Below are 16,541 nucleotides of genomic sequence, written 5' to 3' on the forward strand. Positions count from 1 at the left end.
TAGAGAGATATGTGGCTAAGATGCTTTTTTTTAATTTAAAAAGAAAATATTAATATTTAAAAGATTGTTTAATTTTTTGGGTTTAATTATTGGGTTTATTTGTTAACGGGAGATCAAACCTAATCGTTAAATTTAACAGAATATTCTAGTATATTCTGTTAAACCAAGAAATGTCGTTAGATAGACACTTTTAATATATAAAGATATATATATTTATATATATATATATAAATAAATATTTATAGTAGTGGGGGCCAAAATTACTACGTAGAGATTGATTAAAATATGTGTATATATAGTCGTGAAAATTAGTAGAGAACTAACATTTCATCAAGTAAATTACAACTTTCTTCAACATATAGTTTTTCTAATCAAAACCATGGAGAAAGTGTTTAGTATGCTTTATGAAGCTGCCCAAGAAGGGAATGTGACCACTTTAAGGCAACTTCTTAAACAAGATAAATTGATTCTCGATCGACTCATTGTTATCAACAACAATGGTTTTTCAGAGACTCCTCTTCATGTGGCGGCTATGCTCGGCCATGCAGATTTCGTCAAAGAAATCATCACTTACAAGCCTGAGCTTGCAAAGGAGGTTGACGCATGGCACTCCACGCCACTGCACTTAGCAGTGGCAAAAAGTCACCTGGAGACCGTCAAAATACTACTTTCAATGGTTGATGATCACAAAAACTTGTGTTCCGCTTGGGATGGAGAGGGAAGAAACCCTATGCACCTCGCAGCTATGAGAGGGCGACTTGATGTGTTGAGAGAGCTACTCAAAGTGGCTCCCGAGGCAGGTCGAATCAATTTGAAGGATCGAAATGAGACCATTTTGCATGTTTGTGTGAGGCATAATCAGTTGGAAGCTCTAAAACTTTTGGTGAATGCTATGGATGGTGATTACCACTTTGTAAATGCCAAAGATGATTATGGTATGACAATTTTGCATTTAGCGGTGACTTATAAACAAATTGAGGTAAGTAAAAACTATTCTTAATGGAATCTTGAATGCTTAAAAGGAACAATGTTTATAAGTATATTTTTTATGTGCATGAAAGTTTAATATATAAATATATGTTTTTTTAAGTTCAGTCATTTTTTATACAAATTTTGATATTTATTTATCTTTCTATATTTTACAATTTAGTACCTATATAAATTTTGATAGCAAGCCCTCTTTTAATAGTTTTTTTAATTTTCCACTCTCAATAATGAAATTTTTGAGTCTGCAACTAATTACTACAGAGTCAGCCCTAGGCTAAGGCGAGTTAGGCCTCGGCCTAGAGCTCATCTAACTCAGGGAACTCAAAAAAAATATTTTTATTCCTTCTAAAAATACACATAACTTATTTATTCATTTTGAAAAACTACATTTTTTTAAATAAGGGTCAAAAAAATTATTTTTCTTTAAGCCCACTGAAGTTCAAGATCTCCTGCTAATAAATTGTGTAAAAAGTTTGGAAGATACAAAATTATACATTTCACTAATCAAAGTTGGCTATTACTAATTTTTTTTATCTTTTATTAACCAGACAGTTAAGTTTTTGGTAACAAATACTAGAGTTGAAGTGAATGCTACCAACACAAACAAATTCACAGCATTTGACATCTTAGCACAGAGTCAACGAAGTGAAAAAGACTTTGACATTTCAGAGTCTCTTCGGTCAGTAGGAGCTTCACAAACCATAGATCAATCTTTACTTACAAAGAAACATATTCATGATCATGGTACTAAAAATGACCAAAGTAATAGTAACAACCAAAAAGAAAATCAACAAGATAAAACAACAAAAATGTCTGAAGGCTGGCTAAGTAGAAAGCGAGAGTCGCTAATGATTGTTGCATCCCTTATTGCCACAATGGCTTTCCAAGCTGGAACGAATCCTCCAGGCGGTCTCTAGCAAGACAATAGTCCCTCAAAATCAATATCTCAGGTCACACAACACGACACGATAATAGCTGACTCTCCTGCTATATTCGATCATCTAGCAGGAGAGTCAATAATAGCTTGTTATAATGATAAAAATTTTATGTACCGTATTTACTTATTTTGTAACACGGTGGGATTTATTGGATCATTGAGTATAATCTTGCTACTCGTCACAGGCTTGCCTTTTTGTCGAAGATTTTGGATGTGGATTCTTACAGTGATTTTGTGGTTGACTATAACGGCTGTGACACTTACATATGTAGTCGCCATATGGGTTGCTGCTCCAAGCAAAGAAACGCACATTGTTGAGGATTTGCTTTACTTCTTCATATCAATTTGGGGTGGAGTTATGCTTGTTATTGCAGTGCTTCATACGATTCGTCTTGTTATAAAATTGTTTAAATGGTTGGGAAATTTTATCCTAGGAAGAATAAAGAGATCATGTGTATAGTTATGTTAGTTAAAGTTGGCTTTATGTTTGTGATAGACTAAGTATAAGCTTGGAATGTTTGTATTTTGCTTATGGATATTTTATAATAAAAATTAATTAGAAAATTTTCTCCCAAATTCATAAAAATTATTGAAAGTGCTAGATTTAAAGATTTTTATTAAATTCTTTATATTCTCACTAATTAATTAAATAATTAAGGGTTCTTATATTGCCAAAAAGTAATTAAGTAATAAAGAGTTCCATAAACCAAATTGCAAAGTCATTTTCTTCATGATAGCTTTTGCTTTTTTCAAAAGTGGTGTCATTAATATGCTATTACAAAATTTATAATTATCATCACTTTTTCTAATATTAGATCCTTATTTTTATGGGATTTGATTTAAAAGAATGAGAAAATTGTTAGATTCACATTTAAATTAGATTCACATTTAAATTCATACTGATATTATTTCAGACTAAATGTATTCTTTCTTCCTTATAAATAGTGAGGTTAATTGACTATTAAAGGGACTTTTTGGGGATGCACTTTGAAAAGAGAAAATATTTTGTAAATATTTGTAACATTTTAATGAGATATTAAAAAACTCATATGGTCGGACTTTGTGATCTTAATATTCTTTTACAAGCAATATAACAAAAAAAGAAGTAGGTTGTTATCGTTGAAAGGGATCGAACCTCTATTATTTTCACATGTCGTTTCTAGATATTCATAATCTTTATTATTATTCAATTACTCATATTATCGTTTTATTGACTTCACTTCGTTGACTAAAATTAAGATTAACGGTATATTTTAAGTAATTGTATGCATAAAATTAATTTGATGATTTTAATTGTAAAATTATTTTAATTAAAAATATTTAATTTATTTTAATTTTATGCTTTTAGATTTGGAGTAGAAATGATAAAATTTTAAGTGAATAAAAATTAGACTCTACACCTTTTTTATATTGTCTTATTTTATTTTTATCCTCTTATTTTAAAGTCTATCATTTTTATTTCTTTTTTTAAATATTGTACTAATTTTGCCCTTATCACTTCAAAATATCATTTTTATTTCTTTTTTTAAATATTGTACTAATTTTGTCCTTATCACTTCAAAATACTCTACGTGTAACTCTCTTATGTTAGGGCATTTTGGATACAGTACATATAAAAGGATGTATGTTTCAATTAAATATAAATTAGAGGTAGATTTAGTTAATTGATAAATAAAAGAGATATTTTTCAATATGAATGATGAGTAAGAAGCTCAATTGGTGGAAGCCCAATTAATAAAAATGACTTGTTGTCTTACAAGCCCAACTTCATCTACCCTCATACTTTTTTTTCCAGTCAACTCAATCTTTAAACATTCTCATTAGTAGCCCAATATTAGTTAAGGATGACACTCCAAAAGTATGTGACTATTTTTATTTAGTTTGAAAATATTGTTTACAAAATTATAAAATATAATAAATTTCAATTGCAAATTTGTAATTAATGTGCAATTGATGTGTACATTAATGTGCATACTCTCAACACAATAATTTGCATAACACATAAACATAATACAAACACTCCATACAATGACTCAAAATAAATAAAATTCACAAGCATAATATTCATGACTCAAAGTAATTATTTTTCTGTTCCTTTTTTTTTATTAACAAAAAAATCATGTGACGTAGATTTTTTCCCTACCTTGTAGTTTTGACAATTTTGAAACCACCTGCTAGCTATAGGGATTTTATATCTTATTTTGTAGTAATTGGGTCATTAGTATATACTTTATGAGAGTTTCAATCTTATTAAAGATAACACTTTCACAGCAAGCTAGTCTTCCAAAGAATCAAACATAATCTCTCACAATAAGTTGCGGTGGAATTCAAATCCTTAACTCATACAAATAAGAATGCCAATAAAAAAAAAATTATCACTACACCACACAACAAATTTACTCATTACATAAAATTAGCACAAAATAATTAACTTCCTCCTCAAACTCAAATCAAAGCTAACACAACATGAAAAAAAGGAACATCATTTCATACATTCTTTCTTACAAATTTTTGTGAACTTCCATCATTAGAAAAATAAATTTAGTAATATTTTCAAATTTCTTAGTAAAAAAGAAAAAGAGAAAAAATAGAGTATTCATTTATAATTAAAAAAAAAAAAAAAAAAAAAAAAAAAAAAAAAAGCAAGCAAACTAAATCGATTACATAAAAATATATTTTTTATAGCTAAATAATTGGTCTTGTAGTGTATCATAATATGTTATGTGATTTATTTAGCTTGATGATTGTACATAAAGTACTTCACATTTTGAGGCCCTTATTTAAATAAGTTTTCTTCTTTAATTTTTAATTAATATTATTATGATAAATATTATTCATTATTGATTTTGTTGTTATGGTAGAAAATTTCAAAACGATTCATGTAGAAGCAATAAATTTGATGGTAGCATTAACTTAGACTTTTATGGAAGACTAGTTCACAAGTTCATGTCGAAACTGTAACATTAATAATGTTAGATTTATCATTGAAGTGAGACTTTTTCCCAATTCTGTAAAAATTTAAGGGAAATTTGAATTCCTATACTTACATAACCTAAAAATTTGTCATCTAAATGCAAAGTTATTAAAATTGGTAATATATGACTATTTTATCACTTTTCCTAAACTACCCCTCTCATTTGTAATCAGCTCTCTCTTCCTCTCTCAAATTCTCTCTTAGCCGATTTCCCATTCCCACACCAAACCCACACTTCCCACACCAAACCCACACAGTGCTCGTCGGACCCGTGACACCCAAACGACCAGGGAACACAGTCGACCAACGCAACCCGAACCCTCGCAACCCCGACCTTCGACGAACTCCCAACATCGACAATGTCAAAGGTATGTTTTTTTTTTTGTTTTATTAGAAAGGATTTAAATATTAATTATGTTTGAGATTGTTTGTGAGATATTATTGGTTAGATTTAGGTTTTTTTGTGAAAATGGGATTCGGATTCCGACTGTGAAGATGGGTTCGGATTCCGACTAAAAAATGGCCTTCGGATCTGGGGAAGAAGGTCGGCCCGATGGTGTGCCATCGGTCCGATGGTCCGATTGGGGTATGGGTCCGATGGTCCCATTGGGGTCGGGTCCGATTGGGTGTCCGAGTATGGGTCCGATGTTGGGGCTCGGACTGTTGTGCTGTATGGGCAGGGAGATTGGACCGATGGGTCCGATGGGTACCCAATCGGGCCAATCGGACCAATCGGACCCGATATTTTTTTTTTTTTTAATATTAATGATTTAGTAATTGTTTTAGGTATTAATTTATTATTATATTATTTAGTGATTGTTTTAGGTATTAATTTATTTTTAATGACTTAATAAGTATTTTTTAATTAATTATTGGTAAGTAATAATTTTTAATTTATTATTAATTATTGTTTTAATTTTTATTATTTTATTAATTATTGTTTTAGTATTAATTAGTAATTATTATTTAGTATTAATTATTAATAAGTATTTAGTGATTGTTTTATTTTTTTTGATTAATAATTGTTTTATATTATTTATTAATTATTGTTTTATTATTAATTATTAATTTTTGTATTAATTTTTATTGTTTTATTAATTATTGTATTTTTATTAATTTTTAATTAATGTTTGAGTATTAATTATTGTAGTAATTTGTATTGTGTTATTATTTATTATTTTTTACTAATTATTAGTTATTAATTATTAATTTTTATTAATTATTAATTAACATTTTATTATTAATTATTAATTATTGTATTAATTTGTATTGTGTTATTATTTATTAATATTTTACTAATTATTAATTATAAATTTGTATTATTTATTAATTATTATTTTATTATTAATTATTAACTTTTGTATTAATTTTTATTGTCTTATAAATTTGTATTATTTATTAATTATTGTTTTATTATTAATTATTAACTTTTGTATTAATTTTTATTGTCTTATTAATTTTATTATTTATTGATTATTGTTTTATTATTAATGATTAATTATTGTATTAATTTTTATTGTTTTATTAATTATTAATTATTGTTGAAAAATTGTTTTTTTATTGTTTTATTAATTATTGGTTTTTTATTAATTATTGTTTTATTATTAATTATTGTATTATTTTTTATTGTTTTAATAATTTTTAATTATTGTTTTATTTTTTATTTTTTTTTAATAATTAATTATTGTTTTATTAATTATTAATTATTGTTTTATCTTTTATTATTTTATTACTTATGTATTATTGTTTTAGTATAAATTATTGATTATTTTTTTTTAATTTTTATTGTTTTATTGATTATTGTTTAATTATTAATTATGAATTATTGTTTTATTTTTTATTGTTTTATTCATTATTGGTTATGTTTTATTATTAATTATTTATCGTTGTTGGTTATTAATTATGTTTTATTCCCACATAGGTTATGTAAGTATATTACCAATTGTATTTTTGTATTATTAATTATTAATTATCGTTGTTGGTTTTTTTTTCAGGGAAGTGCACATCTTATAATTCCAGTGTCGGACCATTACACTGGCCGTGTCACATGGCGCGGGGGTAGTTACTACTACCCGAAGATTAAGGCTAAATTTGAAGAATTTAACCTATTGGACAGGGTGAGGGAATCCCCTTTCAAACAGTTTTTCGAGAGAGCGCCCATACAATTTTCTGGAGCATTTTTTCATCAGTTGATGCTTCACAAAATAAAATCTGACAAGCCGGCTTGGTCACCGGGTTAAACTTATTGCCCGGCCCTACTGAGGAAGACATCAAACAAAATGGAAGCTCTGACCGGTTGATTCAGGAATATTTCAACGGTAGTGCTTCGATCACCTTCGGCCAACTGCGCAGAGTTTTTGAGAGCTGCACAGAAGCTGATGATGTTTACAAGTTGGGGATGGCCTTGTTTGTTATGGGCGTCCTCACTGGTAAGGAGGAGAAGACTGCCGTTCCTCCTTTTGTGATAAGAATGGTTGATAACCTTCCATTCTTCTACGAGTATCCCTGGGGAAAGATTTCTTACACCAAGCTGATGGAAAGTTGTAACAAGGATTACTTGGATGTGAAGAATAAGATGTTGAAAAAGATTGAGAAGGGAGTAACTCAGAAGGAGGCAAAATACTCAGCCTACGGCTATGCTGCAGCGTTGCAGTATTGGGCATACGAGGCCATATTACAGCTGGGCAACGAGTATGCAGTGAGGAGGTCGCATGGCTTTCCGAGAATGGTCAACTGGGAGAGTAAGCCGAAAACTACACTCGGGAAGGATGAAGTGACCAGATTATTTGCTAAAAATGTAAGTTTGTTACGCTTTATTTTGAATTCATGTTAATTTCCATATATTATATTAATATATTTGTTATATTTTTCAGTTGACAGTGTACTCCGTGTTATGTCCTCGGCCGAACGAGATTGAGTTTGTGAGTTACATAACCGGGGGTCAGCCTCCGTTATTTGTTGACTTGGAGGAACTTGTGTTGGGTGAGGATGGGCAACCAACACAGGATGCTTTGCGAAGCCAGGCCGAAAAGCTTGCCTCCACATTGGAAGAACGAGCGGAGGCAGCCCGAATATTTAAAGACTCTACACCACCTCCACCGTCTCCTCCACGTGCACCGCCCGCGTTCCGCAGATGGGTCCGGTGTTGACCCATCTCCGCCTTCGCTCCCGATGGGTCTGGTGTTGACCCATCTGCAGCTTCAGTTCCTGATGGGTCTGGTGTTGACCCACTTGCAGCGTCACAGGGTCCTCCTGTTCCCCCGTCAGCTTCCATTCCCAGCACCTCGGAGGCTCGCGATCCAGTATACCCTGCCATTTTGGCAAGGTTGGAGACTGTGGAGAGGGGGCAGGCCGCTCTGCTAAGAGGACAAACAGCGATTATGGATCAGTTGAAGACCATAATGACGCTCCTGCAAGATCCTGGAAGGCCGGCAGCAGATTCACAGCCACAGCCACAGCCACAGCCACAACCGGAAGAGGAGGCTCGGACACCGGAAGATGACTTCATTCTCCCAAATGATTACCAACCGGATGATGATGACATGTTCTGTACACCTGAGAAGACGAATATCACCAGCATCGGGGATACTCAGGATTCTGAGGTGCAGGTGTTAGAGACAGCTCCAGAAGTCATGGAGAACCGGAGGAAGAGATGGAGGCCTAGGTGGTTCGCTGAGTACACTGAAATGAAGAAGAAGGCTAGGGCTACTTCGACACTCGTGAATGCGGACCCACTTAGAGTGGTTGATCGGAAGCTGCTCAAGACTTTTCACAATTGGGTACTCGGCCAGATTGGGAACAATTACCCGAGAGAGTGCTTCACCGGTCGATACCATTCGTCTTGGTTCCTCGAACTGCATACTCCGAAATTTTGGCTTGGGAACGATGTAAGTTTTTAAGACTTTTTTACTGCTTTTGCTTTTAAAGACTTTATCTAACTCTTTTTTATTTAACTCTGACATATTTAATTTTCATGTTTTAGCATTTGGATGCGGCATTCCATTTGATGAGGAGGCGGCAACACTTTTATCCCGAGTCCTACCCGAATAGATGTGTCACAATGCCGTGTATTTTCCCAGCAGGAGTTATTGCTCGGTGGGAAGCTGCGGGTGATGACCAGGCTAACTATCAGTGGGACGAGAGCATATTAGATTTGATTCGAGGGGATGAAAGTCAATTCTTGGCCAGTTGGAAGAACAAGGAGAGAATATATATGGCCCTCTACTTCGATGGAGCAAAGCATTGGGTGGCATTAGAGATAGATCTGGATCATTGGTTGTTGAACATATTTGACTCCAGCCTCGGATCGATTTCCCCGAACGAATTGAACCGTCACCTGGCAATGTGGGAAAAATTACTACCAAATTTGCTGCTGCAGGCTGGCCTATTCGAGAGTCATGACATGATCCTCTTGCCTCAACTTACCGCCTCAGAGAGCCAGGTCAGAAATTTCACTTCAAAAGTCATGGATCGGGCCGTTGTTCCACAGACAAAGACAAGGTAACTTAATTACAATTGATTTTTTTGTTATTTAACTTGAATTTAATTTGCACACTTTTATTCATTTACTTTTTATTGTCTCATACGGCAGAATCGCGGGATGTACGTGATAGAGCACATCGAGCATAGTATGCTGGAGACTACGTTTGATAATGTGCACGATGAGAATATGAAGAAATTTAGAGAGCGGTGGTGTGTAGATTTGTTTTACCAGAATTTAGCATGAACAAATGTTTTTTTTATTTGGTATTTATTAAGATAACAATGTAACTGGTTTTTTTTATTGGTATGTTTATGTTTTTTCAAGAGTTCATACAAATTTTACGCCTTTCTTTCGTGCAACAAATTATAATAATTATGTAAACATAAAATATCACAAATTCTAATGTTTAAAATAGTCCAACATTAATTCAATAACAATACATAATAGTCCAACCCATCACGATACAAATAAACTAAAATAACATTTTTAACCTCGGTAGTTGCAAGTGCTTCTGTTGTGCCCATTGGCACCGCACATGCTACAATTTCACGATTTGATAATCCTTTCACCGTTACAAGCAGTTCGGTTGTTCTTAATTCTTCCAACCTTTTGCTTCTTGGGTCGCCCTACTGGTTGCTTCTCAACAGGCACTCCAACTGTCATGTTCTTGATGTCATCAGGCAATTCCCAATCATCCTCGTCACCAACTGGCATAATTGTTCCTTCATATGTCCTCCTCCAATATTCAGTTGTGTAATATGGTGAGCATAGTGTGTACGCGCTAATACTTCGCTCCTGACATGCAGCACATGCATGAGGACAAGGAAACTTCATGCACTGGAACAAGCCGCAAGTGCAAGTATGTTCCTGCAAGTCCACTATGCCACCGGTCATAACTGTTCCTCCAGGGTGAACCTGCAACGTGTAAGGCCCGCATGAGTCAACGTTCAAATACCGACCTTTTTCAAAATGCAATGTCAAGTCCTCCTCCATTTCTGGTGCTAGGGGTTTCGTCCACTTGTCAGCTTTTTCTTTTCGTGAAGCAAACCACTTCTGGACTTTGGACCTCAGGAATGCTACAGCAGCAGTGATCGGGAAGCCTCTTGCATCCTTAGTTGTGTTGTTGAAGCTCTCAGCCCAGTTGCTCGTCATTACATTGTAACGTACCCCTGGAAAGTACGACCGGACCCATTTTTCAAATCCGATTTCCTCAAGATATTTTGCAACCGCTGGATTCATGGCCCGAATGTTCTCAAATTCTCTGTGAAACTCTGATCTTGAATACGTGTACGCACAGGTGTAAATGTGATTCGTGAAGACGTCAGTCTTGAACTTGTGGTTGACGTTCATAATAATGTGGTGGTAGCATGCACCGTGGTGTGCATCAGGGAACACGATATCCAAAGCACGAACAATGCTTTGATGCCTATCCGAAACAAAAGCTAAGCTCTCAACATCACCAATCGTTTCTTTCAATTTTCTCATAAAATAGGTCCAGGAATTGTGGTTTTCACTGTCAACTATAGCAAAAGCTATCGGAAAGATATGACTCCCTGCATCCAAAGCCACTGCACACAACATTTGCCCACCATACCTAGTCTTCAAGAAAGACCCATCAACGCATATAACAGGTCGACAAAACTTAAACCCCCGAATAGAAGGACCCAGAGAGAAGAAACAATACTTGAAGCGACCATCTTCTACCACAAAATCCGTGATGGTACCTGGATTCCGCAACTGTAGCATGTGCAAGTAACTAGGTAATAAAGAGTACGAATCTTCAGGTGTAGCCCGAGACAGGTGTATTGCCTTCTCTCTGCACCCCCATGCCTTTTCGTAACTCATTTGGATCCCGTAATCCTTGTGCATACTTTTTCTTATATCAGAGGGCAACTGATCCGAGCCGTCAGTTGTGAACTTATCCTTAATTAGATGGGCAACTATTACAGGTGATGCTTGACGGTTATCTTTTCCTCGAAGATCAAGGGAACATGTATGTACATTATGAAATGTACTCACCTCAAACATGTTAGAAAGTACGTTCTTCTTCGCTCTTAATCTCCACCCACAATCTGTATCCTTACATGTGACGTACCAAATATCAGTACCGGACTTCCTAACGTAGTAGTCAAACCATTTCTTCATTGCATACAGGCCAACAACCATCTTTAAATGCTCTTTGTCTCTAAAAAACTTTCCCACATGTAACTCCCCGCCTGGTGTGCCACCCGTAGATATATAATGACTATGATCCTCGATGTCTTCTCTTGTATACATTTTCTCCTTGAATTTACCGTAACTTGTCGAAGAAGAAAATGGATCGCTCCATCCAGTCACATTGGTACCTCGAGCATCAGTAGGACCACTAATATCATTGGTCTCTCTACCATTATTAGGACCTGTACTGTCAGTAGTTCCTCTAGCATGACTGGTTTCGCCTGGACGACTACTACTAATACCAGGTGTTTGACAATTTTCTCTACGGGGCATTCTTTTCCGTGTCGGTGGCCTCGGTGGTATTTGGTACGATAGTGGAGTCAAGTTCAAAGGTACAGCAGCAGGGGCCTCTGTACCTTGGTCGTCTCTTACGCCATCATTGCCCTCAACATAACATTCGTGTCCGGACCATTAAAAAAACCATCGATGAACGGCATTTGTGCTACAATATCAGCACTCGGCATCATATTGTTTAATTCAGGTAATACATCTGCAACCAACACCTCTGGATTTGTTTCTGGACCAACAAAACTCCCAACCTCGCTACGATTATCCTTAACAAAACTTGGTGTGGGACTAGGATCAACGCAAACATTCTTCTTTAACAAAGTCACAAACAAAGGAGTAAATTCATCTGGCTTCTTCGCAAGTGTAGATAAAAAGTACCTTGCACGCTTATCATTTCCAATAACTTCAGGGCGATACTCAAAGCCTTTCTTGTACTTGTAATGTACTTCCAATTTCAAGTCATACTCCACTTTGTCGACATCCAGTTCTTTGTACAAAACATCAACCAAACCTGAGTAGCTGAGGTTTGGATCAATGTCAAATGTCAAATTGTCGCCCCGTTTATAAACCCAATCTCTACCATCAAACTCCCAAACACCATTATACATAACACACGCATTAACAGTTGAACCTGTCACATATATTTAAAAAAACACAGTTATAATTTACAACAAAAATCTCACCGAAAAAAAATCTTAATTAATCATTAATAACAAAACAATAATAATTAATTGATAATAAAATAATAATTCATAATTCATAATAAAACAATAATTAATAATTCATAATAAAAAAATTTAATAATTAAAAAATAATTATTAATTGATAATAAAATATAATTAATAATTATTACTCAAACCATAAAAAATAAACAATAATTCATAATAATTCATAATTTATAGTTAATAAAATAACTAAAAAACAATAATTCTTAAAACATTAACTAAAATAATAATTAATAACTAATAATGATTAATAAAAAAATAACTAATAACACAAATAATAAATCAATATAAAATAAATTAATAATAATAAATAAAAAATAATAATAGATTAAAAAAATAAACAATAATTAATAATAATTCATAATATATTAAAAAAATAATAATTAATAATAATTAATAATAATAAATAAAAAATAATAATAGATTAAAAAAATAAACAATAATTAATAATAATTCATAATTTATAGTTAATAAAATAACTAAAAAAAAAAAGTAATTCTTAAAACATTAACTAAAATAATAATTAATAACTAATAATGATTAATAAAAAAATAACTAATAACACAAATAATAGATCAATATAAAATAAATTAATAATAATAAATAAAAAATAATAATAGATTAAAAATATAAAAAAAAAATCCCGTAGGGTCCGATTGGTCCGATGGTCCGACCATCGGACCCCACAAGGATCGGACCGTATATTAAAAAATTTAAAAAAATAATAAAAAATTAAAAAAAATAATTTGGGCCGATGGGTCCGATGGTCCGACCATCGGACCCCTATGGGGACCATCGGACCCTTGTTCCAAAAAATAAAAAAAAAATTCAGAAAAAAACATCGGACCCGAGGAGGGTCCGACCATCGGACCCAGTGATGGACCATCGGACCCATCGGGTCTTCACCCCTGTCAACAAATTTTTTCCCACGTCGGGCCACCCATCGGGCCAGCATCGGGCCCCATCGGACCCGACGAAAAAAAATGCAGAAAAACAGCAAAATCCCAGTTTTCACATGCAGCAAAAATTATAACAGAAAAAATAGCAAAATAACAGCAACAATCCACAGATCAATCATCAAACACAACATTCTTAATTAAATATGACAACAACAAACAAGATTTAGAAAAAAAAAAAAAATTAATTACTTACCCATTGATGGAGCTTGTATGTGTTCTTGCTTCTAATGTGGTGGATTAGTGTGGTAGCTTGTAGTGTGGAAGGTTGTAGCTTTTAGTGATGAGTGAAGAGAAGAAAAAAATTTTGGTGGTTGTGGAAGCTTTCGGGTGGGGATTTTGTTTGTTGAATTGATGAGAAAAAGGTTGGAGTGGGTAGATGTAGGTGGGGAGGGTATTATGGGAAAAATACAAAAAGTGTCATATAAAATTAATTATGTATAGTATTAGTTTAGGGAAATAATATATGGGTTATTTAAGCATGGAAATTCAAATTTCCCAAATTTAATTACTTAATTTTGGGCTCTCAAAGCTTGGTTTTGTTTTTTTTATTCTCTACGATATTTTTTATTTGTATTAAATTTTAAAGATGTTTGTTAGAGAATTTTATTAGTTTACTTTTTTTTTTTAAGTAAATTTAATTTATGTTCATAATCTTAAATTAACAGTACATTACTCTCTCATTATTTTTAATAAAATATTTATTCATTATTAAAAAAAAGGGTAAATACCATTTTGGACTCTTTGTTTTGCAAAAGTTACAGATTGGACCATGTGTTTTGTTAAATGACAAAATGGACCCTGTATTTTATAAAATAGTAAAAATAAGACCCTAAGCTTAATTTTTGACAACTTTTTTTTAATACAACCAACTTGAAGACAATGCTTAATACGAACAGATACAATAAATGTAAACAGTTTTGTCATAGTATTTTTAGATCGGATTATAATTAAACTTTATTTTGACAAAAAATCAATTCAGGGTCCTATATGTACTATTTTAGAAAATACAGTGTCCATTTTGTCATTTAACAAAACACAGGGTCCAACTGGTAACTTTTGTAAAACAGAGGGTCCAAAATGGTATTTACCCTTAAAAAAAAATATAAGGCAAAATAATAATTTTGTAAATTTTTTTCTCGTAAAGAAAAATACAGACAAATTAAATGGGCAAAATAGTAATTTCACTTAGGAACTTTCAACTATGTTCTTCACCATTCTAGAGTCTATAGACAAAACCATTCTGTGTTCACCTGATCACTCTACTAATCTCCAGAACACTCTCTTCCCATTCCTATATGTACAAATATATATATATACCATTCTCAGTGATTCAACTAATATCAAACCCATAACACTCAGAAAGATCTCAAACACACAAAGCTTCAATCTTTGTTCTTCAATGGATTTCACAAACAACAACAACATCAGATTAATTTCCCAACCCCTCTTCTCAATCCTCGGAAACATCTTAGAATTCCCAGAAAATTTCGACCACCACTCTTCCGCCGCCGTCACCGGACCCGGCGCCGGTGCCAGTGCCGGAAAGTTTCAAAACAACAACCCAACCAAAGCTTATGTGAGAGATGTCAAGGCCATGGCGGCCACCCCGGCCGACGTGATCGAGTACGCTGACGCCTACGCTATTGTGGTGGACATGCCCGGAATTAAGCCTTCTCAGATCAAAGTTCAGGTGGAGGACGACGGTGTTTTGGTGGTTGCCGGAGAACGGTGGAGGCCGGAGGATGAGAATGGTGGTGGTGGTGATGGAGTTAAGTATTTGAGGATGGAAAGGAGAGTTGGGAAATTTATGAGGAAGTTTTGTTTGCTGGAGAATAGCGACAAAGACCGTGTCTCTGCCGCTTATAACGACGGAATTTTGACTGTAACTGTTCGGAAAATTCCGCCGCTGGTGACTAAGAGACCTAAGATCATTGAGGTCAAGGGTGCTTGAAATTATTAGTAATAATAATAATTTTTAATAACTTTAAATCACAATATTTATCAAATTATTAAAATTTTAGGCTAATTAGTAATTTTTCCCCTGAACTTTGACATGTAATAAGTTGTACTCCCTGAACTTTTTTAGCCGTTAAAAATTCTCCCGAACTATTGAGATTGTTAAATTTAAGGACTTTTGTCTAATTTTAGTAGAAAATTCTAACATGGATGAAAGTTCAAGGGGCATGATTTAGTACATATCAAAGTTTGAGGGGCATGATTTGGTAGATATCAAAGTCTAGGGAGCATGGTTAAGTACATAAACAATTACTGAAACAGTAAAATTGAATGAAATTAGACAAAAGTCCTTAAATTTAACAATCGATCTCAATAGTTCAAGGGGAATTTTTAACGACCAAAAAAGTTCAGGGAGCACAATTTACTACATGTCAAAGTTCAGGGAGAAAAATTACTAATTAGCCAAAATTTTATAATAAAATTATAGTTTGGTATAGTAGGTATATATACTATGAATTTTCATAAACAATGTGTAATTATTATTTGAGTAATTTATTATATAAATATTTAAATTTAGTTTTAATTATAAATTAAAATTTAAGTTTAATTTTTTTTACAGTAATTTTAAGTATAAATATTTAATTATTAAATATCAAATAAATTATCAGGTGACAATCATTGATTGTTTTATGTTATTAAATTTTTATTTTTTATTTAAAAATTAATTTGAATATACTAATAAAAAATAACATAATACTGTAAAAAATCTAAAACCGAAGTAAATTTAAATATTAATATTGAAAATTATTTTTTATTATTTTGAATTTTTTTTTTATTTTCATTTAAGAATAATAATTAATTATTGTTGTTGTGATAGTTAAGATATAGTTAATGATTGTATTTATGTATGTTTTACTTCTTCATATCAATATATTTTAAAAAATAAATTAAGTTTATGGCAAATTAGTCTAAATGTAATATCTTAAATAAAAGTAACATACTTCTAATTATTCAA

The 16,541-nt window shown here is 32.7% G+C and overlaps 5 protein-coding genes across 5 annotated transcripts; 4 read left to right on the forward strand and 1 right to left on the reverse strand.

Moving 5' to 3' along the window:
- Positions 1-293: 293 nt before the first annotated feature.
- On the forward strand, positions 294-2,500 carry LOC115706540 (ankyrin repeat-containing protein BDA1). The gene is made up of 2 exons (XM_030634221.2): positions 294-979; positions 1,536-2,500. The coding sequence occupies exons 1-2, from the start codon at positions 380-382 to the stop codon at positions 1,902-1,904; spliced, it is 969 nt and encodes a 322-aa protein (XP_030490081.2). The 5' UTR covers positions 294-379; the 3' UTR covers positions 1,905-2,500.
- A 4,089-nt stretch (positions 2,501-6,589) lies between these two features.
- On the forward strand, positions 6,590-8,047 carry LOC133031970 (uncharacterized). Its single transcript, XM_061105778.1, has 2 exons — positions 6,590-7,695; positions 7,772-8,047. The coding sequence occupies exons 1-2, from the start codon at positions 7,297-7,299 to the stop codon at positions 8,045-8,047; spliced, it is 675 nt and encodes a 224-aa protein (XP_060961761.1). The 5' UTR covers positions 6,590-7,296.
- A 28-nt stretch (positions 8,048-8,075) lies between these two features.
- LOC133031843 (uncharacterized) lies at positions 8,076-9,478 on the forward strand. Its single transcript, XM_061105573.1, has 2 exons — positions 8,076-8,785; positions 8,881-9,478. Exons 1-2 carry the CDS (start codon positions 8,279-8,281, stop codon positions 9,400-9,402), a joined length of 1,029 nt encoding a protein of 342 aa, XP_060961556.1. The 5' UTR covers positions 8,076-8,278; the 3' UTR covers positions 9,403-9,478.
- A 21-nt stretch (positions 9,479-9,499) lies between these two features.
- Positions 9,500-11,988, reverse strand: LOC133031844 (uncharacterized). Its single transcript, XM_061105574.1, has one exon. It carries the CDS (start codon positions 11,869-11,871, stop codon positions 9,928-9,930), a length of 1,944 nt encoding a protein of 647 aa, XP_060961557.1. The 5' UTR covers positions 11,872-11,988; the 3' UTR covers positions 9,500-9,927.
- Positions 11,989-14,679: 2,691 nt separating this feature from the next.
- On the forward strand, positions 14,680-16,513 carry LOC133031845 (17.6 kDa class II heat shock protein-like). The gene has a single exon (XM_061105576.1). It carries the CDS (start codon positions 14,772-14,774, stop codon positions 15,519-15,521), a length of 750 nt encoding a protein of 249 aa, XP_060961559.1. The 5' UTR covers positions 14,680-14,771; the 3' UTR covers positions 15,522-16,513.
- Positions 16,514-16,541: the final 28 nt, after the last annotated feature.

This window comes from Cannabis sativa, chromosome X, assembly GCF_029168945.1.
Source record: "Cannabis sativa cultivar Pink pepper isolate KNU-18-1 chromosome X, ASM2916894v1, whole genome shotgun sequence".
In the NCBI taxonomy this organism is placed as follows: domain Eukaryota; kingdom Viridiplantae; phylum Streptophyta; class Magnoliopsida; order Rosales; family Cannabaceae; genus Cannabis; species Cannabis sativa.